The sequence below is a fragment of the Mauremys reevesii genome, linkage group 1, assembly GCF_016161935.1.
Source record: "Mauremys reevesii isolate NIE-2019 linkage group 1, ASM1616193v1, whole genome shotgun sequence".
Taxonomy (NCBI): Eukaryota; Metazoa; Chordata; order Testudines; family Geoemydidae; genus Mauremys; species Mauremys reevesii.
Window position 1 is genome coordinate 14,283,923 of NC_052623.1, and position 26,006 is coordinate 14,309,928.

The 26,006-nt window shown below is 52.9% G+C and overlaps 1 protein-coding gene across 1 annotated transcript in view; it reads left to right on the top strand.

Moving 5' to 3' along the window:
- Positions 1-5,498: 5,498 nt before the first annotated feature.
- ATG16L2 (autophagy related 16 like 2) overlaps positions 5,499-26,006 on the top strand; it is a 70,465-nt gene continuing 49,957 nt past the window's right edge. The window contains exon 1 of the mRNA XM_039532522.1: positions 5,499-5,931. Coding sequence (XP_039388456.1) covers positions 5,499-5,931 — 433 coding nt within the window. The remainder of the gene's footprint in view (positions 5,932-26,006) is intronic.

Below are 26,006 nucleotides of genomic sequence, written 5' to 3' on the forward strand. Positions count from 1 at the left end.
CCAGCAAACCCGCGCAAGGTGCCCCCTTCCTTCTGCTCACGTGCGAGCACAAGAGAGCAAAGGGAGGGGGGAAGGGGTCCCAGACGCGCCAACACCCACACCCCGCTGCATAGGTGCCACCCGGCTTCCCCTGGCGCTGTATAAAAGCGGAGACAACAAACCAACCCAACCCAAATGTGAAGTGGCTGTTTCAAAGTTGTGGCCTGTGTTTTGCTGGGTTTAATGTTGCTGTGTCCGTGTGTGTGGTTCATTTTCTCTCTCGCCCTTGTACATAGTCACCTGTAGATAGTGTAAAGCCTGGCCGGTTTGTTGGGGGTCTCTTGCCTAGCGTGTGTGCGTGCGTGAAATCTTTTCCAGCTTTTCTGTCTTCTTCTTACACTGGTTGTTCTGGGGTTTTGGGTTTTTTTTTTCTCCCTTAAATAATTGTGAAGGGGAAAAAATGGGGATTTTTTTTCCCTAATAAATTTCATACGCCGATCTCCAGCATCTGCTTTTTATTCTGCATGGGGGCCAGGCGGCCTTTGCCAGGCGCAGGGCTTGCTGTTTTATTGTGTCAGGTCTCAGCTAACGAGGCGCTGGCCTGTTTCAGTGCTGGGGGAGGGGGGGAGGCTTCCAAGGAACAGCCGGAAGTGTTGGTGATACAATAGGTGGGGCTCTTCCCTCTCAGTCAGTGATAGTGGTGGTAGGGGCGAGCTGCCCAGAGGTTTCGAAAAGTCCACCCCCTGGCTTCACTGATGTCTCCAAGGCAATTGAAGGCATCGTGTTTGGAGTCTCTCATGTTACTTGGTAATGGAGATGCTGACAGAGTCTGTGTCTCCGAGACTCACAAACTTTAAGGCCAGAAGGGACCATCATGATCATCTAGTCTGATCTTCTGCACAATGCAGGCCACAGAATCTCACCCACCCACTCCGGTAATAGACCCCAAACCTCGGGCTGAGTTACTGACGTCCTCAAATCATGATTTAAAGACTTCAAGTTACAGAGAATCCACCATTTACACTAGTTAAAACCTGCAAGTGACCCCTGCCCCATGCTGCAGAGGAAGGCAAAACCCAGCCAGGGTCTCTGCCAATCTGAGCAGGGAGAAAATTCCCTCCTGACCCCAGGTATGGGGATCAGTTAGACCCTGAGCATGTGGGCAGGACCCACCAGCCAGACCCCTGGGAGAGAATTCTCTGTAGTAACTCAGAGCCCTCCCCAGCTAGTATTACAGGCCATTCGAAGTTTAGCGACCGGTGCGATGGACACGCTTAGTCCAGGGCCTGGCATGTCTGAAAACCAGGCCAGCGCTACAGACAGTTCTGAGCTGGGGTACATGTGCATCGCTGTCCTCAACAGATGAACTCAGCACGGCTCAACTAAGGGTCATAGACCCTATGCTATCTTCAGCAAAAGGAGATTTTTCTGTTCTGTCACGTGATAGGCTCCTGGCCTTTCAGAGCAGGAAGCTCTGAGTTCTAGCCCTGCTCTCGCTGTGGGGCGAAATGGCCAGCCGAAGCAGTAGCTCGTGCCTCTGAAGCTACTGGCCCCTCTGAGAATAACCTCGCCAGGAATGGCGTGAAGGCAGCAGAGAGCCGCTTCATGGCCACGTGATTAGCAGAGCTTCCAGCTGTTCAGAATCGCCCCGCGCGCAGTACAGACGGTGGGATCCTACCGATTCTTTCATGGAATGATGCAGAGGCCAAATCTGTCCCTGGCTTGTGGCGTCCCCAGGTGATACCCTGAGTCTACCAGTAAAGGTGTCCTGTCTCCTCACCACTTAAGCACTCGTTAAGCCTCTGCTCTTTCATCTTATCAGAGTGTCTCCTTCGCTCAGCTTCATGCTGGAGGAAACTGAGTGTTTGTAAAGTTACTTTTAACACATTATGTGAAGTAAAAGAAAGGAAGGAGGCATGCCCTTGGGCCGGGGTTAGGAGCAAGGCGCACAGCTCACCGTTCTGATTACATCCACTAGGGGGCAGTGGTAGCGTACACACAATAGCCAGTTCATTAAGGCCCATTTCATCCTAAAACACTTTGCAAGCAGCACATGCAGGGCCCCTGAAATGCAGCCACTTCTGGGGAGGGCAACACCTGTCTGGTGTACGGCAGCCCGCACGACAGTGGGGAGAAGAGCCATTTTAGCCAAGATCAGTGCGGTAAACCCTCTTCTCCTATGAAAAATACAACGGGATCTTTAGCACACCCTGCCAACCTGCGACAGCAAGAGAAATATGAGACAAATGGACAAGGGCCCTGCCTTATGGGTGTGGGACCACCCCAACCTGCTGTCTCCAGGCTGTAAGGAAAGTCCCCAGCCTGCTCCTCACCTGTCCCTGGCCCCGGGCCCGCGGCGCCTCGTGGCATTGGTGGGGCCCTTCCTGCAGCAGGGGCTGCGGGGGCATTTCCTAGCTGCTCCCATGTGGCACTGCCCAGCCCTGGCAGGGAAAGATGCACTAGAGAGACCCCGGCACCTGGGAAGCAGCTGGAGGGGGAGCTCAGCTCCACATGGGGGGGTGGTGCTAGGGCTGGTCCCTAGCCCAGCTGGGTGGGGCAGCCATACCTACAGGCTCCCAGCTGGGCTGCTGTGAGCCGCCCCCCAGGCACTGCTCCCCCTCACTCAGACGAGGCTGCACCGGGGGTGAGTGAGCCAGAAACGGGGGTGCATTGAGGACGGGGCTGGGGCAGGCCCGAGCCAGCTGGAAGGGCAGTGGGGAACGGCTGCCCTGGCCCCATTAGCTGGGGCTCTCTGGTGCTGGCTTCCTGCCCAGATGAGACCAGCGTCTCCCCACGCCCAGACACAGGCGCACACCTCACCCTGGCTGGCGGCTGACACCCGCAGCTAGAGAGTATTAATCCTCAGCTAAACCAGCGCCCGCCTCCGCTCTCTGAGGCTGCCCAGCGGTGTCAGGGGGCCAGTCCTGTCCTACCCCCTCACTCCCCCGCCTCCCCTCTCAGGTGACTCAGTTCCCTTATGTCCTGGAGGGGAGACTGGGCTAAGAAATCCCACGAACGTCAGGCTAGTGTGGTCAGGTCTCTGTCCCAGCAGCACAGGGCAGCTGCCCCGTTTCACTGCCCCGGGGAGTGGGTCCCAGCCTCGGGGGCAGGGAGCTGGGACTTCTGCCCCCTGATGTCTCTTGCTCCCTCAGCGAAACAGGAACAGCTCGTCCAGCCCCTGGGCCCAGCAGCAGCCAAATCCTCCAGGGTGCATCAATAAACCCCATTCACCAGTGAGCCCTTGAGGGGGGCAGCCTGTGGCCAAGCCCCCCCCCCAAGAGGGGTGTGTGGTGTGAGTCGTGGGGTCAGCGAGGGGTTGTGGGGCACCGGAGCCCCAGCACGTGCTCAGAACAAGGCCTGTTTTCTCAGCAACGCTCGTCCTCGACAGCCTGCGGAGTCCCAGAAGCAGACAGAACAGGACGGGGAACACCTGGCCTCTGCCATGGGGAGCACCCCCCATCTCCAGGGAGCACCCAGTGCAGGCTGGGGCCAGCGAGGAGCCCTATGGAGACGCACCAAGGAGAAGGATTCACACCCTTACCGGGGGGGGGGGGGTGGACAAATACACTCAGTCGTGCCCCCCCACAATCCCTGAAGACACACAGCCCATCGGGGTGGGGGCAGGCAGTTCGCAGGGCTGAGGGAAATCTCAGCTGCCCGCTGGCTCCTGGGTGGTGCCCCTTGGCCCACATGGCTCCCTGGGCTGGGCCCATTAGGGGAGAGCCTGGGGTTAGAGTCCGGAGGTCCCCTTTGTTTACACAGGCCTGGCTCCTTGAACACCACAGGCGTCCGCCGCTCTAGGCATCAGCGAGCAGGGCAGCCGGCAGAGGCACGGCGAGCTGGGGTGTGATGTACCCCCGCCCTAGCCTGCCTCACACTCCTGGGGTGTGATGTACCCCCGCACTAGCCTGCCCCGCACCAGCTGGGGTGTGACATACCCCTCCAGCAGCTGGGGTGTGACGTACCCCCGCACTAGCCTGCCCTCGGAGGTCCGCTGCCCCATCCAACCCCTCCTCTCATTCCCGACAGCCCCGCCGGGACCCCTGCCCCATCCAACCACCCCTTCTCCCTGTCCCCTGACCACCCTGGAATCCCTTTCCCTGACTGCCCCCTGCCGCCCCATCCAACCCCCCCTCCTTCCTGACTGCCCCCCCAGGGACCCCTGCCCCCATTCAACCCCATTTCCCGCCCAACCACCATCCACACCCACGCCCCCTGACCACCACCCTGAACTCCCCAGCCCTCTATCCAACCCCCCCTGCTCCGTGCCCCCTTACCGTGCTGCCTGGAGCACCGGTGGCCGGCGGCGTTACAGCCGGGCCACGCTGCCACCACCGCCACCACCGCGCAGCTCAGAGCACTGGGTCACACCCCCGCCGCCCAGAGCATTGCGCCAGCAGCACAGCGAGCGAGCTGAGGCTGCGGGGGGACAGCAGGCGAGGGGCCGGGAGACAGCCTCCTGGGCCAGGACCTCGGGGGCTGGGCAGGACGGTCCCCCAGGCCGGATGTGGCCCGTAGTTTGCCCACCTCTGCTCTAAGGTGCCACAAGGACTCCTCGTTCTTTTTGCTGATACAGACTAACATGGCTACCACTCTGAAACCTGCATATTGCTGTGATCGTCGGTGTCAGGGACCATCTATCGCAAAGGCAGGCTCGCCGGTGTAGCGGGACAGATCAGGGTGCCCACGGGGACTGTCTGTACCCACGGGGACTGTCGGTGACTCCGTGCTTAGGCCGCTTCAGTGCCTGAGGAGTTTACACTTGATACGTGGCTGGTGAAATCTAAGTACAGAACTCCCAGCCAGTTTGGGGGTTGTGCCCTGGTTCTTAACAGCCTGCCCTGAGGTTGGGCCCAACGCTCAAGTCGCTGCAGGCCACCATCTGAGAGCTACTGGGGAGAACTGGCTGGCTAGGACATTCACTGGAGATGGGCTCCAGCTGCAGAACTGGGCGCTGCTGGGTCTAGCTCTGAACCCTTCCAGGCTGGCTGCTCAGATCGGTGGCTTTGGTTCATGTCCGCGGTTCTCAGCCAGCTCCTGTCTACATGGAGCTTTCAAACTAACGCGATCCAGATCGACGGAGAGAGAATCATTCTCTGGTGGTTCCCCTCGGAGCACAGGCTGGGACCTGCCTGTGAAGGGCCCTATAGAAAGGCCTGGCGCTGTGGTTGCTGGAGCTGCGCCATGACCCGGAGGCGCGCAGTGCAGAGAAGAACGGGGCTTCTGTTCCTGCTGCCCGGGCGGCCTGGCCACAGCATCTGCCCTTGTCAGCCCCCGAGGCGTGATCCGGGGTGTGCAGAGCCCCGGCCAGGCTGGGATCCCCGAGCGCGAGTGGTCCCTGCCCCACAGCTGGGCCTGGGGCTGAGAGAGCCGGGCTCCAGCCCCTCTGCTGCGGGGGTGACCGGGCTCCATGCACGGGGCAGGCCGGGCTCCAGCCCCTCTGCTGCGGGGGTGACCGGGCTCCATGCACAGGGCGGGGCGAGCTCCAGCCCCTCCGCTGCGGGGGTGGCCCGGGCTCCATGCACAGGGCGGGGCGAGCTCCAGCCCCTCCGCTGCGGGGGCGACCGGGATCCATACACTGGGTGGCCCCGGTTCCAGCCCCTCCGCTGCGGGGGCGGGGCGGGCTCCGTGCACGGGGCAGGCCGGGCTCCAGCCCCTCCGCTGCGGGGGCGGCGAGGGCTCCGTGCACGGGGCGGGCGGGGCCGAGCAGGGCCCCCCCCTCCTCTCTCCCCCCGGGGCTGGGCCCGCTGGGGGCTTCCCCCGCTGGTGACGTCAGGAGGGTTCCCTCCCCGCGCGGACGCGGCCCGGCCGCCCAGTGCCGCAGCCATGGCCGAGGCGGCGGGAGCGGCGGCGGCGGCGGCGGCGGCAGGTCCTGGAAGCGTCACATCGTCCGGCAGCTGCAGCTCCGGGACCGGGCGCAGAGCGGCCGCTTCCTGGACGTGGTGCAGGCCTGTGAGCGAGCGGGGCCGGGAGCTGCCGCCTGCGCCGGGCTGGGCGGGGGTAGCTGGAGCCGCGAGGGGTTGATTCGGGAAGGGAGGGGGGCAGGGGTAGCTGGACCCTGGGGGTGTGGGGGGGTTGATTCCGGGAAGGGAGGGGGACAGGGCAGGGGTCGCTGGAGCTTGGGGGGTTGATTCAGGAAGGGAGGGAGGCAGGGGTAGCTGCAGCCTGGGAGTGTGGGGGGGGTTGATTCGGGAAGGGAGGGGGGCAGGGCAGGGGTAGCTGGAGCTTGGGGGGGTTGATTCGGGAAGAGAGGGGGGTAGCTGGGGGCCTGGGGTTGCTGCAGTTCTGGGGGCTGCCTGCTTCGGGATAGGAGCAGACTTGGGGTGGGGGTGATTGGGAGGGGTCAGACGGGAAGGTGTGACCCTGGGGTGGGTGTATTTTAGGCACTGAGGGAAGGGAAAGGGGTAGGTGCAGACCCGGGGGTTGTACTTGATTTGAGGGAGGGGCAGGTCTCGCTGCAGCTCTGGTTTGCGGGTGCCTCTGAAGGAGGAGCAGCCCTGGGTGTGTGGTGATGGCTGGAGCGCCAGGGGAGCAGCTCCAGGCGTGATCACGCAGAGAAAGGAATAAGGCCACACTTCAGTTTTTGTTACCCAACAAACAGTTGTGTAGCCCGGTCCTGGCCCTTCCCCCTTCTCCCAGCCTCTCATTGGATGAGTTATTTGTTTTGTAGCTGCCTTGGAAATATAAATATCCCATTTCTGTCCCGGAAGTGTGCTTTGCTCAGTTTCGTGCCTAACTCTGCTCTTCTGTTTTGACTTGTAAGCGTGAGCTCCGGTGCCGTCCTTGTCCTCCCCCCTCCTGTCGCTTGTGCATTCCGTGCACTGGCGTGTCTCTCCGTGCTGCCAGGCGTGTGTCAAATGCCCATTCTGGAGGCAGCCGGAATCACTGAATCCCCCCCCATTAAATAAACGAGATGTCACGTAGCCAAAAGAAAAGTTTCCATGGTGTGTGTGGAAGAAGGAACCTTAGGGCTGGTTAGATCAGTGTTCGGCTGACCTTGCTCTGAACTGCGACCCTGGCGATCAAAAAGGAGACTTGTTCCCTGCCTGGAAAGAGCAGAATGCTGAGTGTCACAAAGGGAGGTGAAAGGAAAAGCAAAGGGATGAAATTAACCGAGGGGCCATCTCTGGGTTGCATCTCAGAGAAAACTTCCTGGTTTTTATCAATTATTCTTCTTGTGTGAGCAACAAACATCTTGGAAGGGAGATTAAATCTCATGCTTCGAGGCTCAATCCAATGTCCAAGTATTAGAAGCGGGAATGAGACCTAATGGGGCGACAGGTGCTACACCTTCCTCTGAAGCAGCCAGCGCTGGCCACAACCTGTGACAGAATATGGGACCAGATGGACCTCAAGACTGATTTGACCTAGCAGCCCTTACACTCCCCGGTCAGGATTGGTGTCCTATTGTGCCAGGTGCTGTACAAATGCACAGACGCAATCCTTGCCCTGAAGAGCTGATAGCCCAGGCTTTGATCTGGTAAGAAGCTCTGTTCAGATGTATCCATGGCGATTCAGGGGCACCTTTTCAGGATCAGGGTCTAATTGAAGTCAGGCTGCAAGAAGTGGGTTTAATAAACAGTATAGGGGTTGTCAGAGTGCTACCGGTGTGGTGCTCTGCTTTCTCCAATGTTGATATCACTCGGCTGCGTGCGTGTGTTCCCTCTGTGTGCTGCCCCAGCTCTGCGCAGATAGCTGACCCAGCAGACCTGAAGAGAACCCCCAATAACCACAGAGTCTAGTAAGGTACGAAGGCACGTCAGCCAGGTTTATTGTCGAAGAAGAGCACAGTCTCCAGCTCCCTGGCAAACGTAGTCCAAGGTGTTCCTTGTTATCTGTGGAATGTTCCAGTATAGTGTGTTCTGGTACCGTGTTTATATGATACTACACTAGGTGAATATATGTTTATGCAACATCAGCCCTTTTCTTGCCAACTTCTGTGAACAGGGCCGGCTTCCAGCTCACAGCTTGCCTTTTGCTTTTAGCTAAGGCTTGACCATACTTTAGTTCAGGCGTCAGGCCTCAACTGGGCCTTTATCAGGGCCTACACTTACTACAGGGGTGGCTCAAGGTGACTGATAAAATCCCACTATCACATAGCTAGGGAACAGCTGTATGAATCGGATTCTTGCATTTGCCCAGTTCCAATTGTTTAAACATCAGGTTATTTTCTAAATATGTATATATATTTCTATGCAAAATAACACAGTCATTTCCCAGATCCCTCCAGGTCTCCTGGCCAAGCCCTCCCCAAAGTTCAGTGACTGCCAGGTTCCCCAGAAACCACCTCCCATTGATCGCTGTGGGATAGTGTCCTTGGGGGAGTGGTGGAAGCTCCACCCTTGTGACTGTTTGTGGGTTGGATGGCCTAGTTTTAAAAGTCCTGGAGGAATAATCCTTCCCTGGTCTCAGGGAGATAGATTAGCGGAGCGCTGTGCCTCAGTTTCCCCATCTGTACACTAGTACTGACCTCCTTTGTAAAGAGCTTTGAGATCTGCTGATGAAAAGTGCTATATAGGAGCTAGATAATATTATTATTAGGGCTTTTCCTTTGCTCATATCCATGACTATACAGTAACTCCTCACTTAACATCGTCCTGGTTAACGTTGTTGCGTTGCTGATCAGTTAGGGAACATGCTTGTTTAAAGTTGCACAACGCTCCCTTATAATGTCGTTTGGCAGCTGAGGGATAGCTCAGTGGTTTGAGCATTGGCCTGCTAAACCCAGGGTTGTGAGTTCAATCCTTGAGGGGGCCACTTAGGGATCTGGGGCAAAATCAGCACTTGGTCCTGCTAGTGAAGGCAGGGGGCTGGACTCAATGACCTTTCAGGGTCCCTTCCAGCTCTGTGAGATAGGTATATCTCCATATAGTATATTAAGTCCACTGCTTGCAGGAAGAGCAGCCCGTTGGAGGTAGCTGGTGGGCTTGGAACCAGGGTGGACCATCAGCTCCCTGGTTCCCTAAGCTGCTCCCAGGAGCCTCCTGCTTGCTATGGGATGGGGACAGAGGGGGGCTAATGTCAGGATGTCCCCCTCCCCCCTGGTCTTGCACCCTGCTTACCCCATCTCTATAGAGTGGGGGGGGGAATGACAGGACTCAGGATGGAGGGAGCTTGCTGGCATCAGCTGCTGTCTCAACTTGCTGATCTACTTAAAAAGACAATGTATGTAGAGTGGGGTCAGGGTACTTAAAGGGGCAATGCACAGCTCTCTCTCTCACGCACACTGTGTCTCTGTCTGCCATGTTCTCTCACTTCCCTCCATTCATGCTGCCTTGTAGAGTGTGAGGCTACATTAACAACAATGTGTTAACCCTTGAGGGCTCAGCCGAGTGCTAGTTCATCATTTAGCAGTAAGGTATTCCCTGGGAAACATCCCACCCTCTGACTCCACCACCTCAACCAAGCTTCACAATCATCATTGCTGTGGACGGTATTAAATTGTTTAAAACTTATACTCTGTGTGTGTGTGTGTGTGTGTATATATATATATATATATATATATATATATATATAATATAGTCTTTTGTCTGGCATAAAATTTACATTTACAAGCCCCCTATTTACATTAATTCTTATGGGGAAATTGGATTCGCTTAACATCCTTTCGCTTAAAGTCGCATTTTTCAGGACCAGAACGACAGCGTTAAGCGAGGAGTTACTGTATCTGCTTTATGCTTTTCCGACGAGCATCCAATGTTTCTCACGTCCGCACTTCTGCTAAATGGCTGCTTTGGGTCAAAGGTGACTATAACCTTTCCCACTGCTAATAAGTCTTTACATTTGTCCCTTTCCCCTCCAAGTGCTTTCCAGGCCCTTCAGCTGCATTTCTGATCCTGCTTTCACCCTAACTTTCTGCGTCACGCTTCAGAACCAAAGCAAAAGAGCGTGTACAGTATGTGTCAAGAAAACCAGGTGCTCTAGTATCCTCTGCAAGGATGGCGAGGTTGTGAGTCTTGGGAGAACCCAGCCCTTTCCTTTGACACGTGTGTTGTGAGATTGGCAGGCAATGTCTGGGTGTGCTTTCGCTTTCTGCTCCTTCTCCGAAGGGGAGGCTGTGTCAGGCTGATGCAGACTGGTCTGCTCTGTACAAACACTGTATTGCTGACAACAGCTGTAGGCACTGGTGAAGCACTGAACCACTGCTGAAGCCTGCTGTGGTCTGCACTTGTATCTAAATGAGGTTCAATGCTGATACGGCTCGCCCTCCCCCCCCACCCCGCCCCGCCATGCTGTTTTCAGCAACAGGTCGTTCTTGTGTAGACAAGGTTTCGTTATTATTCCTGTTTTTTGCTTTGCCCTCTGACTCTGTGCCCTGGGGGTTAGGTAAGAGAGAGAGGTCGGGTGTACAGTAAATCAGGTATCCTTCACTTTGGGGGTGGCGCAGGGCTAAAACACAGAAAAGAGCAGGGGAAACCCACTCCTGACAACAAACGCAGCCAGAATCATAATGGGGGAAAAGCCCTCATTTATTCCCCTCTGAAACTCTTCTCCTCCAGCCTGGCTACCCTGTGGGAGTTCGCTCGCTCTCCGTTTCTGACTCTAGCTGGAGGAGAGAAGGAAGATCAGCTGCCAATCTGCCAGCCAGGGAATTGGAAGGCAAAGCCTCTAGGCCTGCAGGTGCAGTTCCAGGAGGCCGATTTCCAGAGAGGAAGGCTGGTGCAATGGTTAGAGAGCTAGCCTGTGACCCAGGAGCCTTGGGTTAAGTTCCCTGCTCTGCCAGAGACTCGGGCAGGTCGGTTAGGCCCAGGTCCGCGAAGGCGTTCGGGCTCCTAACGACCATTGATTTCAAGTACTGTTGGGGAAATGGGCCTTAGTCCCTCTGGGCCTCACTTTCCCATGTGTAAAGCAGGACTAAGAGCACTTAGCCCCCGGGGCGATAGCGAGGGTAAGTGCATCACAGGTTGTGAGCTACTCAGATATTCCATGAATGGGGGACAGATACGACTGTAGCAGGCTAGGGTTACAGTACAGGCCAGGACTCCTGGGTTCTCTTTCCAGCTCTTCCATTGACTTTGCCGAGGTGACTCTGGACAGTCTCGTAAGCTCTTTGAGTGTCGGTTTCCACCTCTGTGAAATGACCGTACTTTTACGGGTGCAAGCGTGTGCTGCTGTTGAGTCTGACGATCACAGGGGTGTTGTAAAACTGAACTAGCTCGTGTTTGGACAGGCCGGGGGGAAATGGGACACAGACTTGAAGTGACTTCCCCGAGGCCGGGTTACGATTAGAATTCAGGAGTTTCTAACTCCCAATTCTCTTCGTTCATCTAGACTGGGTCACTGGTGCTGGCAGGTCTTTTGAGATCCCCCAGTAAAAGGCTCTCTAGAATTGCAAAGGGTGAAGTAATACAATCCTCGTGCCGTCTCTCCCACCTTAACCTACAGTCTGGTGGAGTTAAAAATGCGGGGAGGGGGATTTAAAATTCACTGCACTCAAATCCCGTCCCGCATTCAGGAAGAGGGTCTCCACCTGTCTCCAACTCTTGCTGGTCTTTCTCAGACCCTGCAGGCCAGTCTCCTGCTTCAGGTCCCAAAGTGATCCCTGCCTAGCTGGCTGAGAAGACACTTCTCATAGTGCCTCACAGTTGGGTGCGTTATAGGGGGATTGTGCTTTTCTCAGGGGCATCCAGCATTAGCTGCTAACAGAGGTGACCCGAACCATTACTCTGTATACGATACAGCAACTCCTATGTTTCAAAGGGGGGAAAAAAGGTCTCTCTAGGTCACATAAATATGTTTCCTGCACTGAGGTTTATTCTGCTTTAACCTAATAGTTATTCTCTTCCTTCTGTGAGGATGACTTTTTTTCTTTCGTTTTCAGTATCGCTTCTCTATCAGAGACCCAAGTTGGGGACTATGAATTTTGACATCCCCCATCAGATTATGCAATAGTGCTTTGCTGTATAGCCTCTGGAAAGTGACTCAGAACCCAACGGGAAGTGCCCTTTTTTAACAGGCTGGTTTTCATTGTCACAGCTGAGCCTGGGTGATGGCTGTAATACGCAGCTTGTCTTTCCATCGGAGGTGTTCACCATTCCTCTCCTATGCAGAGCCACAGCTTCCAGGCTGCATTGTAGAATCATAGAATATCAGGGTTGGAGGAGAGCTCAGGAGGTATCTAGTCCACCCCCCTGCTCAAAGCAGGACCAATTCCCAACTAAATCATCCCAGCCAGGGCTTTGTCAAGCCGGACCTTAAAAACCTCTAAGGAAGGAGATTCCACCACCTCCCTAGGTAACCTATTCTAGAGCTTCCCCACCCTCCTAGGGAAATAGTGTTTCCTAATATCCAACCTAAACCTCCCCCACTGCAACTTGAGGCCAGTGCATTACTGAGTGCACCGTGCCAGGGAGGGGCTTGGAAAGGACTCAGACGTCAGCTAGTTCCCACTGGCTCACCTCTTGGAAGGCCCAAGTTGCCGTCAACACAATGAACGCTGGTGCTCTATGCTCTCTCCTTGCTCCCTCTTTGCTCCTGGGTCCAGCTCAGGCTGTTGACTGTGCTCTATTACAGAGGTCCCCAAACTGTGGGGTGCACCCCCCAGGGCAGGGGGGCACAGAGGAACATCGGAAGACTGGAAAAGGGCAAATATAGTGCCCACCTGTAAGAAGGGAAATAAGGACAACCTGGGGAATTACGGACCAATCAGCTTAACTTCTGTACCCGGAAAGATAATGGAGCAAATAATTAAGCAATAAATTTGCAAACACCTAGAAGATAATAAGGTGATAAGTAACAGTCAGCGTGGATTTGTCAAGAACAAATCGTGTCAAACCAACCTGATAGCTTTCTTTGACAGGGTAACAAGCCTTGTGGATGGGGGGAAGCAGTAGATGTGGTGTATCTTGACTTTAGTAAGACTTTTGATACTGTCTCACATGACCTTCCCATAAACAAACTAGGGAAATACAACCTAGGTGGAGCTCCTATAAGGTGGGTGAATAACTGGTTGGAAAATCGTTGCCTGAGAGTAGTTATCAGTAGTTCACAGTCATGCTGGAAGTGCATAACAAGTGGGATCCCGCAGGGATCAGTTCTGGTCTGGTTCTGTTCAATATCTTCATCAATGATTTAGATAATGGCATAGAGAGGACACTTATAAAGTTTGCAGACGATACCAAGCTGGAAGGGGTTGCAAGTGCTTTGGAGGATAGGATTAAAATTCAAAATGATCTAGACAAACTGGAGAAATGGTCTGAAGTAAATAGGATGAAATTCAATAAGGACAAATGCAAAGTGCTCCACTTAGGAAGGAACAATCAGTTGCACACATACAAAATGGGAAATGACTGCCTAGGAAGGAGAACTGGGGAAAGGGATTTGGGGTCATAGTGGATCACAAGCTAAATGTGAGTCAACAGTGTAACACTGTTGCAAAAAAAGCAAACATCCTTCTGGGATGTATTAGCAGGAGTGTTGTAAGCAAGACACAAGAAGTAATTCTTCTGCTCTGCGCTGATTAGGCCTAAGCTGGAGTATTGTGTCCAGTTCTGGGTGCCACATTTCAGGAAAGATGTGGACAAACTGGAGAAAGTCCAGAGAAGAGCAACAAAAATTATTAAAGGTCTAGAAAACATGATCTGTGAAGGAAGATTAAAGAAATTGGGTTTGTTCTGTCTGGAGAAGAGAAGACTGAGAGGGGACATGAAAGGTTTCAAGTACATGAAAGGTTGTTACAAGGAGGAAGGAGAAAAATTGTTCTTGTTAACAGCTGAGGGTAGGACAAGAAGCAATGGGCTTAAATTGCAGCAAGGGAGGTTTAGGTTGGACATTAGAAAAAACTTCTTAACTGTCAGGGTGGTTAAGCACTGGAATAAATTGCCTAGGGAGGTTGTGGAATCTCCATCATTGGGGATTTTTAAGAGCAGGTTAGACAAACACCTGTCAGGGATGGTCTAGATTATACTTAGTCCTGCCTTGAGTGCCGGGGCCTGGGCTAGATGACCTCTCAAGGTCCCTTCCAGTCCTATGATTCTATGATTCCAGGGTGCGTGGCGGGACCCGGGCCAGCCCCCCGCAGGAGGCAGAGAGAGAGAGCGCTGTCCAGCCCTACTCCTGGCCACAGCCCTCCACTTGGTCCCATCCCCCGCCTCAGCTCCGCACCCAGCCGCGGGCCTGGCTACTGGCCCCCACCACAGCCTGGCTGCAGCTCCGCTCCTAGCCCTGTTCCCGCCCCTATCCTCAGCCACTGGTGGTGGCTCCGTTCCCGGCCCCAGAGCTGCCCTTGGCCTCCCTGCTCCCAACTCTGGCTCCTGGGGCGGGAGGGGCACACCACAGACAAGGGTAAGGGAGGGCGCGACCCTGAAAAGTTTGGGGACCCAGTTGCCTGAGATACGAAGCCTCTCTGATTGGTCATGGGAGTTAGAATCCGCTGACTCTTCCTGCCCTGGTGGAAAATTTTCAGCTGGTTCTGGTTGGCAACTAGAACAGAGCAGCAAGGATCTTGAGCTGCTGGTGGCTTCTGGCCTCCAGCAAAAATCCACAGAAGCCGGTGGAGACCAGCTGGAGGAGCCTAACTGGGTTTACTCGAACTGGCTCTGGGGAGGGAGGGGGAAAGCAGGGGGGTGTCAAAACTCTTGGCTCTCATTGGAGGGCCCTTGTCCATCCTGGTCAAGATTGATGAGGCTGCGGCCACTAAATAAGATTTATTTGTGCCATCGACCTTCTACCTCCCCTTTAGGGGTGAGGAGGCCGGTTGGTGAACAGGGCTGGTTTCTGCTGGTTTGTGGTTGACTGATGGCTGTTGGTGGTGGAAGGTGTCCAGTGGTGGAACCTCAATAAAAGCTTCTAAAATTACGCTCTGTCCATGCTACAGAGAGGATGGTCTCAGGGCCAAAGCATGTCCTAGAGAAGTGCGGGGTGAACGTGGCTTAGGTGTTGTGGAGACGTATTGCGGAAGGAATGCTGGGGGGCGTAGATGGATATTGCACTTGGGTCTGTAAGCTCTGAGCTTTGTGATCATCTCGGGAAGGGAAGGGAGTGCTACAGCATGGACTGGCTGCCAAGAGATCTTCATAGCCAGCCCTCCTGAGCCTCAGTCATATGGCTGATCATTCGCTCCCCTGGAGGGCAGATGCAATGGAAAATCATGGCTGTAAAGGGAGAGGCATCTCTCATGTAGAGCTTGACTATTGGGATCAGGACTTTGGTTACTCTGTATTTGGCACTGGGGTGACCACTCTGGGAATCCTGTGTCCAGCTCTGGTGCCCACACGCCAAGGAGGATGTTGATAAATTAGAGAAGATTCAGAGAAGAGCCACGAGAATGATCAAAGGTTTGGAAAACCTGCCTGATGGTGATAGACCCAAGAAGCTCAATCTATATATCGCAACAAAAAGCAGGTTAAGGGGTGTCCTGATCACAGTCTATAAGTAGCTACATGGGGGACAGGAATTTGATAATAGAGGGTTCCTCAGTCTAGCAGATGAAGGTCTAACAAGATCCAGTGGCTGGAAGTGGAAGCCAGGCAAGATTCAGACTGGAAATAAGGTTGAAGTTTTTAACAGTGAGATAATCAACCACTGGAACAATTTACCAGGGGTTGTGGTGGATTCACTGGCCATTTTAAAATCAAGATTGGAGTATTTCTAAGAGATCTGCTCTGGTTCAAACACAGAGTAAGGCCTGTGTTATGCAGGAGGTCAGAGCAGATGATCCCTGCAATCCCACCTGGCTTTATAATCTCTGATGGTGTTCGGTGGGGAGCTGATGCAGTGACTGAGGTGATGCAGTCCCTTCTTCTGGTGCGGCTCAGAAAAGCAAAGCATTCGCATTGAAGCCATACGCCATGTTTAACCCAGAGATGTCGCTAACAGGGTTCTAGTCACGTCTCCCTGATCAGGGTAGACAGGAAAGCCTCCTCCCCTTTGTAACCATGTTAAGCACAGCACATAGCATGTTTTTATACCACTTGTTCCTTGCACAGTGTCAGTGCTTGGAGACAGGGCCTTAAACTAACACCTTTTTACACTTACACTCTCTCTCTCTCTCTCTTTGGAGAAGACCTAAACACAGTCTGTTCTTCATGTCAGCTCCTTGCTTCACTAATGTGTGATGTCGCTCAGTGGAGAGCACTGTTATCAGGCCCATACAATCGATGGGTTTCGGTAAAGTGAGTGGTATTTGGTGCTGTTGGAAAACACCCTGGACACCTAGAAGATCTGTTTAGCCAGAGAACTAGTACAGCCCAAACCACCTGGGCTACTCCCACTCCTCCGTCACTGTCCTTATCGTCTGTATTTACCGTAGGTCTAGGTTCGGCGTCATGGATCAGGAATCCCGTTTGCCAGGCGCTGTATAAATACGGAACAAAAAGACCATCCCTGCCTCAAAGAGTTTGCAGTCGTGGTATCAGATAAGAGACCACAGATGGATGCAGACTGATGAGGGAGTGCCAGAAAGTGAGCCAGTGCTGGTCAGCGTGACGGGCGGTGGTATGATCAGGCCAGCAGCATGGCAAAGGGGAGTTTGGAGAAGAGATCGCAAGGCAGACCATGCGGCGGCTTTGTGGACCTTTCCGGCGAGCTCCTCCCCAGCAGTAGGGGAGAAAGCACTAAGGTGCTTGTTTCGAAATGTAACGAGTGACTGAGGCCGGCTGAGATCGTGGGCTGATGGGAGGCAGGAGTCGATGACTCAGTAGCATCTGAGAGATGCAGGGTGGGGACAGGCCGGGAAGGGCCTTGAAAATGAAGACAAGTAGCTTGGTTCATGGGACTGAGACGGCAGAGCCAGTGGCTGGGCATAGTGTGCCTCACCCTCACCTGCTGGCATCACCTCTCTGGCTCAGAGGTTAGTACAAGTCCCATGGTCCATTCAGCCATTGGCACCTTTGCTGAGACTGCCGGCATCACTCGGCTGGAATTAACAACGTGCCAATGGGAAAAGATGTGCATGGGGAAGATTTGCATTTGATCCACCACCCCATAAAGAATTCGATACGTTTACCAAAGCACTGGAGCAGTGATGGACACTTCAAAGGAACCAACCAGCTTTGGGAGGAGATACCACACTGCACACACGCCCCTCCCCCGCCCACGACACAGCTGATAAAGGAAGCATGCCTCCAATTTAATCTCTAGGGATTTGGTAATAGCAGCCAACATGAGTGTAGCATGATTACACCCAGCAGATCCTGGTTTGGTATTAACACCAAGGGGAGAGAGGAGTGACCTTGGGTGATGTAACATGCAGCTGCTGTGTTCCGCCGCAGAGGTGGTTGCATTTCAGCATGATTGACAGTCCCAGAACGGATGTGTGATGGGTTCTCCCCACCCCCTTCTGGGTGCCACCTGGAACTGGGGTACCACTGAGCCCCCCCGACCCAGAACAAGGAGTAATGGTCTCAAGTTGTAATGGGGGAGGTCTAGGTTGGATATTAGGAAAAACTGTTTCATTAGGAGGGTGGTGAAGCACTGGAATGGGTTACCTAGGGAGGTGGTGGAATCTCCTTCTTTAGAGGTTTTTACAGTCAGGCTTGACAAAGCCCTGGCTGGGATGATTTAGTTGGGTTTGGTCCTGCTTTGAGCAGGGGGTTGGACTAGATACCTCCTGAGGTCCCTTCCAACCCTGATAATCTGTGATTCTATGACCCACCAGCCTGGGCTCCCTCTCACACTGCACTGCTGTGACAAGTTACAAAGCCCTCCAGCCTGCACTTTCACCAGCATACATACAGGTAGGAGCACACCCAGATGCAGTTACAAGCAAAATCTCTGACAAGTCCCTGCACGGGAAACATACTCCCAGCTCCTCAGGCACTCACCCACTCTGGAGTATAAACCCCAAATTATACCATCTTGTGCTGCACAGGGAACCATGCAGCATAAGCTCATAAAATTCGCCCCCTCCCTCAATGTGGAGAGGAATATGCAACAGCCCCTGAGTTATGATTCCCACACACTTCACTCCAACTCACCGGTTTAGATAAAGCAAAAACAAGTTTATTAACTACAAAAGATAGATTTGAAGTGATAAGGGCTAGCAAACAGACCAAAACAGATAAACGAAAATGAAAACTAAGCTTATGATACTAAATCGATTGGCTGTGAAGAGCAGATTCTCACCCTAGGAGATGATACCAGCAGGCTGCAGATTCTTAAGGGGTGAGCTGCACTTGCTCTGCAGCTTGGAATCCCCAGGAGTTTCATAAAATCCCTTTAGCTTGGGTTCAGCAGTTCCCCCAGTTCAGTCTTTGTTCCTCGGGTGCTTCCAGGAGTCTTCTCGTGTGAGGAGCGAAGAACCCCAGATGATGTCACTTCCTGCCTTATATGCTTTTGCATCTGGCAGGAATCCTTTGTTCCCAAAGCTTGGTTCCCAGACCAGCTTCTGGAAAAATCCTGACGTCCCAAGATGGAGTCTAGAGACATGGTCTCATCACATGACCTTGTAGAATCATAGCAGCCATTGGGCTGCCTGTAGCATGCTCAGGAAGGCTCCCCAGGTGGGAGATATGCCGCTCCTAAGGCCTATTGGCTTTTCCTAATGGCTCATTGCCCTGAATAGGCCCTTCCCCACCAACTCTTAGACTGAAGGCATCTTGTCTAGTGGGCGTTACGCAAGTGTAACTACATTTGAAATACAGACACACAGTTAATATTAAGAACTTCAGATACAAAAATGATACATGCCTACAGATAGAATAATCACATTCTGCAAATCATAAGTTTTCCATGACACCTCTGTGACGGTGCTACCCGTGGGAGCCAGCTGAGGTCACTCAATTAGGGTGAACTGCAAACAAAACGGGGCAGACAAACCCCAAACACTGGTGGATATTCCAATACTTAGATTTACCAACCAGCACAGAACAGCTTCTATAGCACCTCACTGGTTACTCAGACATCCAAACAACGCAGTTCCCTTAAAGTGCCCAGCCCCAGGCCTCCATCCAGACACACCTGTCAGATATGATGATGAGTCCTGAAAATCTCATCACATAAAAGAAAAGGTTCTTCCAATCCCAAAGGATCAGCCACATACCCAGGTTCAATTATAACTTAGATCTTACCCAAAATACACGCTACAGCCAATTCTTATTAACTAAACTACAATTTATTAAAAAAGAAAAGAGAGAGTGTTGGTTAAAAGATCAATATACAGACAGATTTGAATTTAATTCTTGAGGTTCAGATTCATAGCAGAGATGAGCTTGTAGCTGCCAAAAGTCCTTTTAGAAATAGTCCATGGGTTATAGTCCAATGTCCATATTCAGGGTGACTCCAGTCGGTGACTGGGGATCTCAATCCTTATGGCTTAAGGTTTCCCCCTCTTGAAACCCAAAGCAGATCTGAGATGAACCAGGATCATGTCCCAGGGTTCTTATACATTTCCAGCAGCCTTTTGACCTGAGAAAACAATAGACTTAACTCTCCTTCTCCTAAACATCCTGGCAATTAGCACAGGGTAATTTATCCATTAAACAGTTCAGATACAGGTTACCACAACCTTCAAAGAGACATATAGACAATAATACTATTTCCCTCAAGTATCTTCCTAAATGTTAATATTCCTTTTTTGATCTTTGAATCAAAGCTATAGCAATAGACAAGACTTGTTTGCTTACATCACAAGACCTGAGCAAACACCTACCCTTCTACCTCTAACAATGCAGACTTGCATTTCAAAGCTCTATTCATTTACATATCTTCCTAACCAGTTTCTAAAGTTCGGCCATGGGTCAGGTCAGTCTGTGAGTTAATTAACTCTTTCTGGCCCTTCAATGACATATTAGATCAGACTCATAACGTCACAACCTCACATCACTTATCTTGCATAAAATACATCATAAATTATGTCATAATCACATCATAATAATATCACTGTGAAGAATGTGGGGTGCAGTGTCAGAGGATGCATGATGTGTAATCTCCTTTGGGATGAAAGGCACCAAAGAAATGGGAAGGTGGTACTGTTCTCATTCCGGCTTCCTTGGGGTTTAGCTGAAATTTCTATTTGTGTGCACCCTGTAGAGTAAAATAATTGGATTCCACCTGATGATGCTGTCACGTTTGCATCTTGACAGGATGATGCCTCTAAAGAGCCCTTGGTTTATAATCTCTGTCTCCATCTGACAGACCTTTGATGGTCAGGAAGATCCAACCTATTTTGTGATAGTTGGTGACTCTGGGTCTTGATGCTTGTAGAAAACTCCGAGGGCAATTTCTCTTCAACCCAGCGATGCCCATGTGCTCCAAGCACCTCACCCCTTGTGTATTTAGACTTTCTTGCTGCAGAGAGAACAGGGCTCTTAGCTCAGCGGTAACTCGAGGCAGAGGAGAATCCAAGGTCTGCTCTGCAGTCCTTCCTTGTGATGGGGGTGGATCTCGATGTAGCCATTGGTGGGTGGATGATCACCATCTTAATTCTCTCCTTGCATGGTCCTCTCCATCTGGCTCAGGCCTGAGGGTACCTGTGCTGGTCAGTGCCTCTCTCCAGCCTTGGTGACAAGTTATGTCATTCCTCAGACCAGTGTCGGGCTACGTCCAGGTCCCCGTGGTGCCACTCCCTTATCTCTGTAATAGTGAGCACGTGGTGCCACTGATCTCATGATTGGCCAGTGCTAAGCCAGGGCAAAGGATCGGGGTTAGGCAGCTCGGGCTCAGTGCCTGTGGGTGCCTTAGCGGCCTAGGTCTCCGGTTTGAAACACAGTTCAAATCTCAGCCCTTGTTCTTCCCGGGCCGGCTCTCCTGAATTTACTGTGCCGCTCTAAACAGCCACGGACTTTTCAATGCTGTGTGGGCACGAGATCCCACCACACTTCTGATCTGGATGGGGGGCGTTATTTCTTCACTGTTTCTCTTAGGGGTCAGCGGGTGAGAATGGTGACGTCCGGGCCGTGTGGAGCAGCTGCCGCCGTACGTCAGTGCCTGAAGAAATCATTCCAAAACTCTGAGTGCGAGGGCCTCTTTGGGGTGAACCGGGTGTGGCTGCATTGGGAGATTCCATGTCTTGGGAACTGGCTGGCTTAGCCGGGGTCTTTTGTTTGGATTTTGCTGCCTCGTTAGATTTTGCGAACGAGAAACAAAGCCCAACATTCCAGGTCTTTTGTGCAACCCGGCACCGCAATGATTCAGCCCTTTCAATCCCTCTGCTCGATTCCTGTTCTGACACCAAGCCCTCACCCCCCACGGCAAGCTTCCAACTCACCTCCCACACACCCACAGGTCCGGCTGCCCCCCCAGTGCCGTTAGGCCCCTGCCTTGTCACCCAGGTCTTTTCTGCAGAGCGTTGAAAACTGTCTCTAGAAGCAGCATTCAGCCAGGGACTGGCTAGTGGCCGTGGGTCTGGGGATCTGATGTGTCCCCAGTGCCTTAAGAATGGTGAAGGCTTTTGGCAAGGAGCCTGGGGCTGGAGGTGACGTGGAGAAAGGGACGGGTTATAGCAGCAGAATTCAGAGGACGTGAGCCCGTATCACAGCGACAGGGTCCCATCAGGCCCAAAGGAGTCCAGGCTTTGGCGGTAGCTTGTTCCTTAAAGATCTGGCCAGTTTGAGCACCGGTGTGAGTCCAGGGGCGTGTTTGTCTTTCCGTTGAACGACTCCTTGATCTTTGTTAGAACCCAGGCCCAGTACTTAGGCCTGGTGTGACAGTGCGGTTCTGGCAGGACCCAACTGAGAGTGCCAAATCAGGACCAATTGCTCAAACAGGGCAGTCACAGCCCTAGGCTGGGGTTTTTCCACCTCTAAGGCAAACCAAACCAGCCAGACAAAAGGACTTTGGTCACACCCCACTGGCTACCACAAGTCACACAAGCAATTTCTCCAGTCTCCAGTCCCACCCCCCCCACACCAGCTCGTCGTCCTGGGGGATGAATGGTTAAAACCAACACCCCAATAAAAAAAAAATCTCTCTCGATCCCAAAGGACCAAGCCCCAGACCCAGGTCAATATACACATCTTACCCACAAATCAACAAATCACAAATCAATCCAAATCTAAAATCTAAATTTTTTTATTTTAAAAAAAAAAAAAGAGAGAGAAGAGGAGGTGGTTAAATGGAATCAATTACATACACATATGGCAATGTTCTTAGTCTTAGTTCAGGCAGCTTGCAGCAGTGATGCAGCAAAAAGTTTCTTCTTAGTTAAGTCTCTGGAACATCCCTGGAGGGGGTCTCAGAGCTTTAGTGCAGAGCTCTTCAGCCAGTCAAAGTCCTCCAGAGGGTGAAGCAGGATTGAAGACAAGATGGAGATGATGATGATGATTTATATATATAGACTTTTTCCCTTTTGTTTGAACTGTGGAAAACACACAGCCAAAAATTAAACATGGAAATGGAGTCTGCATGGCATCTGCAGTCTCTGCATACTTTGCTGAGTCACCTTCTTCTCCATCCGCCTTCTCTGTGGGGGATCAGTGTGTGCTGGTGGGCAAGCCAAGCCAGCTAGAGCCTAAACTAACACCAGCTTGTCTAGCATATTTTAGGCTAGATAATAATAACAGATACACAAATACACAGAGCCAAATACTAATAACTTACACACTAAAACATACACAGACACAGACATACACACAGAATAACACCCAACACCCACCCAGAATCTTTTATTAGACACCTTACCCTTTTTTACTTACTTTTTGGTGCCACTACACACACAGGACCTGCACATAATCTATATTATTATAATTTTATATCAATAACATCACACCTGGTCTACACTGAGTCTGCCCAGGTTTACCTCAAATCAGCCTTTAAATGGATTTAGTTAAACCCTCCTCGTGGACACATGAAGTTGCATTACACCTGCCTTATATCAAGTTAGCTTAATTCAGTCAGCCGGAGCCTTAGCCTTTCCCATGGAGAGAGTCTCTTAATGCCACTCGACAGCACCTCCGGGCAGGTGTAGCCTGCGGGAGAACTGGAGCCTTGGGCTGCAGGAGGGCAACCTGCCAGGGATGCTCATTGTCTCCAGGCCTGTCATTTTTGAGAGGGGCGGTGCTCTCCCAGCAGTGCTCAGCACCTCTGCAAATGAGGCCGTTGGCCTTCCCTTCCTCTTGTTCCCCAGCCGCTTGGCACGGCAGGCGGCTGCATGTGGCTTTGGAGCTGTTTCTAAACAGAGCGGAGCTCAGCCAGCCTGGAGGAGCAGCGCCACGTGAGTTCTCTTGCTGTAAAGTAGCTCGTGCCATGGACGTGTTAGAGAGGACAGGACGGGGCTCTCCAAATGTGTCCGACAGAACTGAAAGCTCAGGGATGTTATGGGGCCGCTGCTTAGTGGAGAAGGTGAGCTGGTCGTGGAAGATGATAGGAAGGCAGAGCTGCTCAGTGTCTGCTTTGCTTCAGTCTTCTCACAAAAAATACCATGTGACTGGATGACTGGTGAGGTTAGCATAGACAATAAAGGGGAAGAGATGCAGATCCGCATTTGTAAAGACCATGTCAGATCTTCTGACTAATTTGAATGAGATCAAGTCAGCCTGGTCTGGCGCTGTTCATCCCAGGGGGCTGACGGAATTAGCTGAAGAAATCTTGGAGCCACTGGCGATAATATTTACAAACTCATGGATGACCGGAGAAGGGCTAACATAGTGCCCATCTTTCAAAAGGAGGAACCAGGAAACTAGAGACCCGGCAGCCTGACTTTGATACCTAGGAAGCTACTCGTGCAATGTATAAAACAGTCAATGTGCGAATACCTGGAGGATGAAGAGGTGATCGCTAGCAGCCAGCGTGGATTTACTAAGAACAAATCATGCCTAACCAGCTTGATTTCCTTCTTTGGTTTGGTGGATGGGGGAATGTGGTGGACATAATATGCCTGGACTTTAGCAAGGTTTTTGCCACAGCCCCACATGACGTGCCGCTAGGCAAGCTGGAGAAATGCAGGCTCAGTAGAACTACCATTAAGTGGATACGAACCAAGAGTAACTCTTAATGGAAGGATGTCGGGCTGGAGGGAGGTCTCAAGTGGGGTTCCATTGGGATCTGTTCTGGGCTCGGTGGAGGGTGGTCTGATACTCTGGGGGTGGGCCTGGGGTAAGGTCATAGACAGCTCGAACCACACGGGGTGCCGACAGAAGCTGCGCTTTGGGCCAACCGTGTTATCAGCTGGTCGCAAACTCAGTTAAAAGCCATAGCACAGGCAGGGCCGCGTGCGGCACAGGATAGCGGCACTGCAATGCCGTGAGCCTTGCAAGCACGGGGGAGATCTGAGCAGGACTGGATTGTCAGGTAAGATTTTATGCTCTATGAACACCCCCCGCAAACCCATCCTGATGGAGCCCAAAGTACCGCATGAGCTTTATGTGTACGGCAGCGCTGAAATGCAGCCGCTTCTGGGGTGGAGCGTGGTAGCCAGCATGCTGGACAACAGTGATGGGAGGGGGAAACTTGCTTAAGAAGTCCAGAATAAACCTTCTTTCTGTGAACCGGGCCCTGGGGTCCACAGCAGGCGGGCTGGATGTGGGCTTTTAAGATCTCTGCAATATCCCCCCCGGGGAAGCAGCAGGGGACTCGTATTAGAACTAGCCTCAGCAGGAAGAAGCGTTGGCTGGATTCGAGGTTATGGTTGAAACCCGAGGGTCAGAGCTATAAACCGTCGCTGTGTCTGGGCACGTGTGGCAGCAATGGAGGGTGAGTGAGTGCACTCAGGACTGATGCATTTGCACCAGTGACCTGCTTGGAGTGGGTCTGGATGGAACACCTGTGCGCTTTGCACGGCTGATGGAGCTGCACCACCAGCAGTGTGAGGAGAGGTGCTCACCCCCAGCATGCTGGAGCGGGCAGGGCCATCAGCGGGAGGACACAGAGTGGCACTGCCATGAGACCCAGAGGGCAGGGGAGCATGAGAGCTGGGGGCCAGCGGCGTAGGAGGGGAAAGCCCTGCCCTGCAGGAAATCTGGATTCGGGCCAGACTGAGACTGCAGCACTAGGGTCGAAGAGTAAATGCTGAGCAGAGCTGCCTGGATCCAGCAGAGCCAGCCACATTTGAAAGCAGCTAGCTCGCTCCTGGCTGATCTGGTTCCCGGTGGAGTCGAGAGGAGCTGGGGCAGGCTATGGGGTGGGGCACCCAGGGTTTTCAGCCCCACGCCAGGCACAGACTGAGAGACGCACGTTGGCTGTCAGCAGAAACTGCTCCGGTGGACTCAGTCCTGGGCCGGGTGCTGTCTGCTGGGGGTGGTACCCACCTCTGTGCATCGACACCCCCTGGGCACATGCCACAAGAGCAGGGGAGCCTGGCTAGTTACCTTCTGCTACCTCAGATTCCCCTGGCAGTGGCATTTGGCATTGGGATTTTTCTTCCCTTCCTAAACTCTAGCTGTGCTTTTATCAAACAGCTGCCATATTCCGCACCAGAGGTGGCTGCCCTCTAGTAATGGGGGAACTGATTCCCATGCCAACATATGCAGGGCTTGCTTATTTCCCAGGGGAGCTGAAAATTAATCAGCTAATGCTTGTGAAAGGGCTTGGAAGGTGGGTGAAGCTAAGTGTCCTTTCTCGGGTGGGGTATTTTCAAGCAGAGTGGTCCCTCCTTTCACTGGAGGATGCAGGGGTTGATGTGTGACTATCCCTGCACCCACCGGGAGATCCTCCTGCCAGACTTCCTCTCCCAGCACCCACATCTGGCTCGTGCGCCTTCCACTGATCGCAAGGGAGGTGGCTCGTTCTGTGCTGAAGCTCTCAGTAGCCTAGACCCAAACATGACATGTAAAAGCCCCAGGCCGTTCGTCGTCTGATGTGTTCTGGCACTTTGCTATCAAAGGCCACGTTCTCGGCTCCCCCCAGCCTCCACTGAGGACAGGTGAGATGGGAGCTCTCTGATCCTGGGGCCCGTTCTGTGCCCAGGGGCTGCTCGAAAGTGCACTGCCCCCTAAGGCCATCTACCAGCTGAGGATCGCCGGAGTGCAACATGCTGCAGCCACGCCTGCCTGCCCCTGCTTGGCCTCTCTGCTTGCAGCTTCAGTGGAGGCTGGTGTGTAGGATCCAGCTGTGCCACCTCTGGTCTCCCCTAGCGCTGCTGTCCAGCCTCTTTGCAGCACTAGACCAGAGCAGAGAGAGCCCAGAATCGGGTCCCGAAAGCTTAAGAGCCGTGC